At 38.5% G+C, this 10802-nt stretch overlaps 1 protein-coding gene across 1 annotated transcript; it reads right to left on the bottom strand.

The window, feature by feature from the left end:
- Positions 1-425: 425 nt before the first annotated feature.
- Positions 426-9551, bottom strand: LOC149173564 (kinesin-like protein KIN-14Q). Its single transcript, XM_089424664.1, has 18 exons — positions 8966-9551; positions 7988-8151; positions 7594-7737; positions 6729-7055; positions 6481-6555; positions 6211-6279; positions 5789-6034; positions 5594-5675; positions 5360-5455; positions 5083-5262; positions 4881-4987; positions 3439-3617; positions 3168-3332; positions 2715-2968; positions 2457-2620; positions 2020-2205; positions 1238-1911; positions 426-1024 (listed from the first exon to the last, which is right to left on the bottom strand). Exons 1-18 carry the CDS (start codon positions 9165-9167, stop codon positions 856-858), a joined length of 3483 nt encoding a protein of 1160 aa, XP_089280790.1. The 5' UTR covers positions 9168-9551; the 3' UTR covers positions 426-855.
- Positions 9552-10802: the final 1251 nt, after the last annotated feature.

Genomic DNA, 10802 nt, shown 5'->3' with positions numbered 1-10802 from the left:
TTCAGAAAATGAAAAAAAGGTTAGATTTGTTCCACTCATCCATTTTATGAGTTGAAACTTCTCTTGGGTTGTGCTTGAGCGAGTATCAAGCATTGTAGTTATGACAGTTCTCTTTATGACGAAGCTTCAATGTTCAGAATATTTTATGACTCCAACAAGCTCTTGGAGGAATGATGTATTCAGAAAAATATTTTTTTACAGTCCATTTAAAGGTTAGAATCAGAGGTGGAGAAGAAACTGACCAAAGCTGATAAGCTGATGAACCTCAGGAGAAGGACAAATTTTGAAAAAGTGATTGATATTTCTGTAGATGGTAGACTGTATACAACTCAAAATCACCACAACATATAGGTTGAGATACTGATCCCAAGTAATTTTCACAAAATGAATCATAACCGGTGTACTCTAAAAAATACAAAAGCCTCTTACTTAAACAGCCTGATATGACTGATTCTGTAGGAGCATCACAACGATAGCGTCGGCTCAAATTATGTACATCACACTACAAAACATGGAAAAATAAGACGCAATTCCATTCTTACACCCAAACTGTATAATCTATTCACTGCACTCTAGACCTCTTTATGATCCAATAAATAGTCAAGAAAAGAATAATCAAATGAGCTCAGATGTGTAAAGATACTCAACAACAACACCCAGGGCCATGCCATGCCATCGTTTTGATGGTTTGGATGATAACTCCCCAATCTGAGTTGAGAACCGGCTGCCTCGCGATGTCATAGTACTCGATAGATGATCCTTGAGGTGAAAGTGGTGCAAATTGCAACCAGAGCAAAAAGTAGAAATCATTGGAATGGACTGTCAAATGGATACTTACTGGAAGCCACCTTGATATCAAGGTTTAAATTTCCCTCCAGGTGAAGTTCTCTTTCCATCTGTTCCCACATAAGGCAGGTTAGAAACTGACTGCCTCACTGTTCGAGGTTTTGGCTGCCCACCACCTCCATATAACTTAGTTTCAAATCTGCTTGCTGAAGAAGGGCTTTTTGCTTGGATTGGACTTCTGCAAGTGAATTGAAGGTGATTAAAGTTACCACAACATATACACAAATAACATCAACAAGACCATAATACTACAAATAACAGAAAGCTCAGCAAACTAATAGACAACATACATCACTGACTCAGATCAGCATCATATTTTTGTAAGCCTTAAGGCCATACATTTTAATGCTGATCTGAACCATCTATTATAGAGATATTTTATTCAGCTTACCTCCGCTCTATGTGATGAGTGGTCCTTGTAGAGGATTGCATTGTCTTTCTGATTCGGGGAACATGTTGTATGGGAGCTACGTCAATAAGATTAAGTTCCTTAAATTGCAACAAATCTGCTTCAGAGAAATCACTAGTTCGAAACAGATCTACATCCGATTCATCTGTATTTGATGTTTCATGGTGAGGAGTTCTTCGCACTTGATATTCATTCTTCCCTTTTACATCAACTTTATTCCTCTTTACTCCTCCATACCCTTCATTGTGATCCATCGCGAATTGTCTTTCTTCTCTCTCTGGATATATTTTCCTTGGATTAGCATGGCACCTTTGGTAGAACATATCAGAAATGCTGTCTTGCTTTGCTAATTCACAAGCTTCCATTGGTCTCAAGGAATCATCCTGTGAAGCTGCTGTGTGAATTGTTAAATATTTATTGACCGTCACCTTGTCTTGCCACTTTCTTACTTCTTGTTCTTCCAATGGATCATGCTTAACTCTGCTCCTTATGTGATTTCCACGATCAGCAGACAATGATCTCCTTTCAACAGATAATGATCTTCTCTCTGGAGAAGATCGACGGATTGGTCTTGGAGAATTTGCATCAGCGCCCTCCCCTAAAACATCCCTGCCATAGATTGGTTTCCTCTGCCTTCCGGTGGAACTGCTTCTAACCTGGAAATGTATGTTCATATCTTAACATCCTGTACATCCAGAGTCCAGACCAAGAAAGAGAAAATCTGCTGATAACAATAAGAAGAAAACTCAGATACATGCATGTACCTCTATGTTTCCAACCTCTTCCATTGGCTGTCTACGGTTTGACAGTGCTTGAATATCTCTGCTTTGCCTATGTGAATGCAATGGTGATACTCCAACCTTCATCCTCTGTTTTTCAGTGCTTCGATTACTTTGGAACTGTTCTACTTCAGCTTCCTTTTTTGCTAGTGCAACTCTTAAATTATAAATCTGCACTAATCAAAATTGACGTAAACACCATATTGAAAATTTATCTAGAACGAGGACCAAGAGAATGTAAAAATATAACACTCTGAATCTTCCTTGCTATTTGATTGAAGCCAACTCTGAGGATGACTATATAAACATGAAAATTCTCATAAAAAATTGTATATGCCCTTTCAAGCAATTCAAGTGAATTTCCAAATCAGTATTCAAATTGAAGTGATAAAGCATAAAACGTGAGGCAAATGGAAAAGGACCTGCTCCTTGAGCTCTCGGATCTCTCCACTTTCTTTATTGGAACGAGCTGCACCAAGTTCAACGGTAGCTACTCGCTCTGCAAACTTGAGGGTGCTGAGTGACTCATTATAGGCATCTGTTTCAGGACTTATATGGGCAAACATAAGAGCTTTTGCCTGTCCCCCTGACAAGAGGAAACATGAGATAAGTATCTTAAATATAAGGAAACTGAGGTTCTAACATTCAATATTGATAGATGGAGAAGAGCAGGTCATTACCTAAGGAATCTTGAAGTAACTGTGTTAGCTTGCTATTCCGATAAGGGACATGTGAACTCTTTTGTGCAAGTGCAGCAATGACATCCCCTAGGGCTGAAAGGGATTTATTGATGTGTTGGGCTTCCTTCAACCGGTCTCCTGTAGCCTCAGATTTATCTACCCTCTCACTTCCAGCAAGGTCCACCAAATGAAGGCATCCTCGAAGGATGGACCCTGTGGTCAAATCTGTTCCTTGGACATGCACTGTCAAAACACTGTAATCTATTCCTGTTATTGATGTTAGGCATGCATTTGTAATGTACTGTGGAAGCATCACTCAAAGATAAGCCATGCAGATGAAATACGATCATTCTTGTAACATCGCCAGAGAGAAGAAAAATAGAAACATGCACATGGCTCAAAAGAATTGCTGTCTAAAGACTGCATGTATTGAAAACAGAACGATTTCTGTACCTGTGTGAACGACTGCTACGATCATTCAAAGCAGTTGCTCCAACGACACGATTCTTTTGTCCAATGTTCATCAAATTGATAACGTCAAATGTGGATGTAACTGATACCAAATTTGCATCGGGTACATTGAGTCCATTCTGCTGAGAATTGTTGCGGATTTCTAGTGTGCAGTGGAGTGAAGGACTTTTCCAATCAAGACAAAGAAATTCAGATTTGGACAGAAAACCAAAGAATGAAGAGAATGATTTAGACTATTGGTAAGAAAGGATATCTCCGGTTGGAACTGTCCGTGGCAAGAAGATCTCTCACTTGCTCATTATATATCTCTATCATTTGAACTCCAACGTGATACGTGAATACATCCGTCCTCGTTTTAGAGATTTCAAATAAGTCGTTCAGTGCTCTGTAGTTCACTCCCCAAGTCTCTTCCGTAATTACATGTGGACCAGTCTGGAAAAGAAACATAGATCACTAAATGCAAAATTTATATAGTGAACCTAATGCCATTTCCATTCAAATGTTGCAAAAGACACGGCAGTTAAATGGAGCTTGATTAGCACTTAGGTAGTGTAAATGCAACAATGTTTGTTGTAACTAAGGTTTAAAAACTCGGACTTGGCCTTGGAATCGGACAAGGTCAACTCAAACTTGGCAATGACTCGGACCTGTTTGAATTTAATGACTCGGCTTACTAAAAAACTACATACAATATTTTTATTTTAACGAAAAACAAGTATTTTAGAAATTCCTAACCAACAGAGAGAAAATATTCAAAATCTGTTCATTTATATATCATGTAAGGGTGAATTTGTCAAAATCACATTGAGTTCAATACATACCAGAAACTAAATACATAATCAATGAGGTTCTGAACGGCTTACAAAATACATAATCAATGAGTTTCGGAATGGCCTACAGAATCAAAAAAAAATATGCTACAATCTACTGGCCTACTACAGATCACTGATTAACATGATCAATCATCAAACTCATCACCATTTCTAGATATGGGATTGTCAACATGAGTTACAAGGTCATCCTCTGGCTCTGAGTGTTCGAACACATCGAACTCCTCAGAAACATTTGCGACTACAATAGCAGTACTAGGAGGAGTGAGGCAAATAGAGGTAGAGAGGATCTCTATGTAGTTTTTTTAAGGGATTAGGGTGATAGGATTTACAGTCTAGGTAGATTTTTTTTTAAATCTAATTTTCCTCAAATTGTGTGCCACAGTGAGGAAGATGACCAACTTGGCCGAGTAGGTATGCACCCAGCTGAATTGGACTAGTTTAGCACCAAAACCAGTCCCCAAATCAATTAGTGGGCTGAGGAAAGACGGTATATGGTCAACTCCATCAATTCAGCCAAGTCCAAGTCTGAATTGTCCGAGATCAAAGGCAACAAAAACTTGGATCTAGATATAGCATCTAGAAGCAGTAATAAGTCCGATATATGGAACCAAGAAGAAGACTGGTCACTTAGTTTAAGATACAGAACTTCAGAGTAGCCACAGTGGTAGTTCTCAGTTAGTGATATCATGCATGACTTGCTGTAGTATTCGTTTGATATATGGCATATGACAAGGAAACCCTAATTTTTCATTAAGGGTGCCATATGACAAGGAAACCCTAATTTGAAATTCTGCTTTTTATCAAGTTATGACTGCGATGCCTTTAACTTAACATAAATATAGAAGAATCACATGTGGCTCACCATGGTATATGTCTTTCCAGAGCCTGTTTGTCCATATGCAAAAATACAAACATTGTAGCCATCCAAAACAGATCTGATTAAAGGCTGTGTATCTAGAAAAACTTCCTCTGCGAATCAACATGAGAAACATTGGTTAGAACACTAGCTGATAACTGTCTAAGTCTTCTAAATAAATGGAGCTAGATTTATCCAACTAAGGTACCTTGAGTGGCAGATGATGCAAACACTTTGTTGAAGGAAAATGTCTTGCGTGCATCTTTTCCATGCTTGTTGGGATTAACAATCATAAGAGTGCCATTTTCTCCAACAAAATCCACTGTAGATCGTCTGTCATCCTGTCCAGGCAGGAATGGCCTGACTCGACAATACACTCTTATGCTTCCTAAGCCAAATAGGAAAGATCATCGGAATTGTATAAGATACTGAAAATGGAAATTAAAATTCATCCACAATAAGATTTACACGCCACACTTACATACCTTTCAGATCTTGTACTTGGTTGTATAGTTGCCTATTTTCCTCTAGCACTTTGTGATAACCAGCGGCAGCTTTTGCAAGCCCATGAAAATGAATCTCTACAATTATACAATTGAAAAGATATTTATCATTGTTATGGGAAGACAGCTGAAAAATGAGAATAGATGGAAGAAAGGAACTAATAAATGTCAGTTGCAGCATCAGACTTCAGCATAACGTGAAAGTACGAGCTTTACCTAGATTTTCCAATTCTTCCTTCAACTCTAGCTGCAGCATTTGGACACCTTCCCTTGTGATATGGAGTGTGTACTTCAGTTCCTGCCACATTCCAATGCTTAGGGACAGGGACTTACATGGCCTCTCATGTAGAAAAAGGTTATCAACTTATGTATCAATGCATTTCAAAGTTCAGACACAGTTTGAGCTTATACCTCAATTTCCTTTTGTTGCAGCTGCTGCTTTGGGTCAAGACTTCTATGACCATCTACCATGTCTGGGAGAAGAGGAAACTGTTTGGCATACAGTTGTTTTGAAATTCTATGGTTTCCTTGTTTGCCTTCATCGGCTTGGAAGTTATCCCTTGTTAGATTAGAAGTTTTGGTTAGTGCCCTCAGAATTTCAGTGTCTAGAAAAGACCCATCTTCACATTTCAGTAGGTCCTTCAGAACCATTCTCAACTGTAAACAAAGATAGATAGGTATAATTAGCTTTCTTTTGCGTTGAATATTTGAAGTGCCCATGCTGAAAGGGGATTTAACACAATGATTTTTCACAAAACTAGTAGAGAATCCAAGTGCAACATTCATCACATTAGTAGATTATTGCAAAGTAGGAATGGAATTTATTGCATTACCTGTTCCCCTTGATTGGCAAGCCTTTGTTCAAACTCTTCCATTACTTTTCTTAACATGGATTCTACAAGCTGAAAGTGCAATAAAAAATTTAGGAAGACAGATGTAATCATAAGTACACCAAAGAGCATTTTCACAGACCCATGACAAAGGCAATGCCTGCTTAAAAAGTCGATTACCATATAAGAAGTACTTTGTGAGACAAGGCAATTTTTCTACTACGAAGTTTTGGTAGCTTATATTAAGAATTATGAATGGGATCAAGGGCTCACCATTGGCACTTCTTCAACCTTTTTGTCAGAAAGAATTGCAAGGAGGAGTTTGCTCAGCACCTGTGATGGAGGATGCTGATTCAATAAAAGGGTTCATTTTCTGATTATGATCAATTTTTATAATTTTACAAACATCACTTATTATCTGAAATAAGAGCATCCATGCAAAATATCTTCTGAAATTCACATTCTTGCAGAATAAAAAAGTTGAGAGGCAAAACAATCAGCAAGTGTCATAGCCTACTTACTGTCCCATTGCAGTTCAAGGAGAAATCTTTGTTTGTATACTCAGCGGAGAGAGCCTCAGGAAATTTCATACAGAGATACTCCAACAGAGCACTTATGTCAATGTTTCCAAGGAGATCACTTTTTTTTAGTTGATCCTGATCGTTCTTCACTGGTGAACTATTGACGGAATCAGAGGCTTTCCCAGAACCTCTGATAGGAAGCTTTATTCCATCAGGAAACTTCACATTAACTCCATATTTCACAAGTCCCTGTCCTCCAGTGTGTTTCCAATCATAGTATAATTTCAGGGCTAGAACGCAATCTACCACCTTTGTTGATGAACCTCCCTTAAACAATCACCAGAAGGTAAAGTGAGATAAACCTACAATAAGTATTCCTCCAGCAATTTCTTCAACAAACCAAACATTGTCAATTTTGCTAATCTATTTTCAACGAGATATAGAAATTTTGGCTTCATTCTGCAGATCAAATTTCTCTTTCACGAAAGCCATAATTTTGGGTACAATATACAATGACATGAACTATTTTGCTTTCAAACTGTATGCAGTGGACGTTTTGGAGCAAACTCTGAAGCATAAGGAAGCGCAATATTCTTTTTCAGAATGTATGCATGATTTTGGTCCAACACTGATTGCTTTCATGTGAACCATATACAGTTTGTAAAACACAATAGAGTGCTCCAGAAAGCATGGACGAGATAGGTTTTGTATATCTAGAGTCCGGTCTGCTGCAACTACAGAACATGGACATGTTTTTGAAGGCTTGTATGAATGTAACCGTGGCACAATCTTTTGAGTTTCCCACTTACTTGTACATGCCCAATGACCAGCCTCTTGATACTATGATGTGTGTAAACGCACATACCTGCTCCAAATCAGAAGCCTCGAAGGTTGGAAGCTGCATTTCTTCAACTGCAACAAGGAAGTTCCTCACATTCTCAAAATACTGAATCGCAGATAAGGCTGCCCCATCAGGGAAAGGAACCAGAGGACCTGGACTTTCTACTACCTGGGATAACCTCAAGCAAAAATCAATTAAAAATGTTGTTCGTTAAGAAAATTGTTTGACAATTTCTGCGCATGAACCTCTACAATAAGTAGATCAACATGTTATGAGCGCAGGCATAAGTCAACTATAATGTTTGAACATAAAGACATATTGACAGTTCAAACACAAAACAGAGCAGCCTCTGTTGATGACAGGAAAGGACCAACCAAATCCTTCAAACATGTGAAAAGGGATAGAATTTGCATCCTACCTTTGGCACTGCCCCTGGAATAACCTGGTTGAGAACATTACAAAGAATGAGACCATTATGTAGTCCCAGGCGAAATTCTTCCTCTGTTGGCTCATTTGGCAGTAAATCGGTAGCTCCATCAACCATTTCTCGCAGCCATGCTGCAGCTTGGTACCTTCTAGAAGCTGCATTATACAAATGTGCATATATCATATCAAAGGATCTAAATGCCTTCAAGCTTTAGACCTGTAAATGAAGAGCTACACTAGTATAAAGCTTTAAACATTTAATTTTGGTGCTTCCGAATTTTGAATTGTCAGTCAAGAAATCAATATCCATTAACTCTAGAAAGATGTATACCCAAATCAAACAGCTTGAATACTCCAGAGCTTTAAATATAACTACACGAATAATTTTAAAAGCAAGATTCGCAGAAACGATGCCGCAAGGAATGTATATGCTATAAGCGGTATAGACATAGATTGCTAATGCTCAATCTTTAAAGCTCTGAATATGTATAGATGAATCAAACGGCTCGAATGCGCGAAAACTTTAAACAGGCCTATTTACAGAAGAAATTATTTGTCTTGAACATACACACATGACTTGCAACATGTCAATCCTTAAAGCTCTGGCAAGCATATGTTTATAAACCAAACTGTTGGAATGCTCAAGCGCTTAAATTTGCTTTCACGGAGTAGCATAAAATGTAGAACTTGAAACTTGAAAGCTCTGGCAAACAGGTATTTATAAATCAAATTGTTGTAATACTTAAGAACTTGGGTTTTCTTTCACGTATTCGCATAAATTGCAGAAATTTAATCTTTAAGGCTCTAACATAAATATCCGAATTAAAGGGATCAACAGAATTGGAGATGGCCTGAAATGCTTTAAATGTTTGAGCTCTTTTAAAGCTTTCACTGACAACTTGTTGCCGTTCGTTTTTTCGCATGGATTACATCCATTTCACTTGAATTTTTTAAGACATCCATCTATTACCTGCTTCTTCGGCCTTCCTGGAAGCCAGCTCTGCACAGCTCGGCCTACTGTGCATTCCGTCGTCGCCATTCCCCGGTTCTGGCCCATTCAATCTCTTCGAATTCGCATAATCGTTCGAAGAAACCCCGTTCTGAACAGAATTTTTCTCAGGGAAGCTCGTATTGAGAGTAAAGCTCGACGAAAGCTGACTTTCGGAGGCCATTTCCAAAATTTCCACCGTGGAATATGTTCGATGTTCGTCGAACTAAACAAAGACTAATTCGTCGCGTTAAAAACAATGGCTGCGTTAAAAACAATGGCTTTGATGGTCATTTCGAGTCTGAGGCCGCATTTCTCATCGGTTTCCGCCGAACAAAACACCAATCTTCTCGTCATTCTGAGACGAAGTTGATATACCTGTCCCAAGAAAACGGTGCTTCATAGAAAAATTATATGAATACTTCTTAAGATTTTTCTTTGAAGCTTCAGCTCAGGGAAGACGCTGAAGAATCACCCGGAGACTCTATCTCGCGCTTCAAAAGCCCGGCCAGTCATCAGCCAAGGCATTTTGCGAGCCTCGGCCTTGAACTGTAGATTTTCCAAGCCTTAGCCTTAGTACCATGCCTTAGCTTTGGAAACCTAAATACAGTTGTATCTCAGCCTCTGTGCTCAGACTCGGCGCTGGCTATAACCTTGGCGATTACCAAACATTCTAATGACGCGTTTCCGAGGCGACACGTCATCCTTCCGAATAATTTTTTCTCCATATGTCATATTTCGGCGCTGGATCTTCCAGCGTGTGCGATCGGACGTCTATTAGGGACTCCAAGACTTTTCGTTTAATGCCCCGTGAGTCCACCCGTGATTCCAGACTTCAACTGCCCGCCCTTGCCCGAAAATTCCGTCAACAGAAGTAACGGGAAAGTTGTCGTCCGTTTGTTACCGAGAACGGTTCCCGTCCAATGATCACATCCGTGCAACGAGGGAATGTTGGATTCGTTGCGTACGGTGGAGATCGGGGCCTCATGGTGGCGGGGTGTATTTTGACTGTAGAATCCTTTGACTCAATTGGCGTATACCTCACACATACATAAATTATTATTTTGCATTATTTATTTAATTCTATTTGCAAATTATTATTTGGCAGTCTTTTTATTTCTAAATATGTGGAATGATGTTAATAATTTGTTTTTTTAAATAAATTATATCTTTTTCTTTTAAATTAAAAATTAACAAAAAAAAAAAAAATATTACTCCCTAATGTCTTCAAAGCAGAGTAATGTGCTATTACATCTAGTTATATAGGGGTTCTCACTGTGTCTCCAGGAAAATCAAAAGAAACAATTAATTATTATTTTCAAAGAAACTCAAAAAAAGCAATTAGACATTCTAGACCGACATTATAAAATATGGGTAGATTCCAGATATACTAACATATTATAAAATATTGATAGAGTCTAAATATTCTAGTAGACTTAATAGTGAAAAGAATAAATGGGAGTTGGGTCCATTGCACTCGAACCAAGAGGTGCAACAATATCATAGTCACATTGAAGATGCCCTTCTACATGGGCCAATGTTTCATTGAGCTTATGTGTGGAAAAATGTTGGTTCTTCAATATCCTTTTAATATCTTCCAGCGAAGAAAACATATTGCACCTCTCCACTTGTTTATCTTTTAATACTAAACCAAGCAGAGTTTTCATCTGCCATTGTAGTGCAAGTGAGATGAGGTATTTCTTTCTCCCTCCCCTAGTGTGACTAGGGTTAGGAACCTAGCAAGAGACTTCCTTTAATATCTTAGAGTCAGAGTGGGATTGCTTTTCGGTACTCACCTTGGTCTCCAATTTTTTGATTT

This window comes from Pinus tabuliformis, chromosome 4_2, assembly GCF_031772625.1.
Source record: "Pinus tabuliformis cultivar Carrire ecotype Pingquan chromosome 4_2, CPIR1, whole genome shotgun sequence".
NCBI lineage: Eukaryota > Viridiplantae > Streptophyta > Pinopsida > Pinales > Pinaceae > Pinus > Pinus tabuliformis.
Note: the sequence above shows the minus strand (reverse complement) of the source record. Positions and strands in the feature narration are given on the sequence as shown.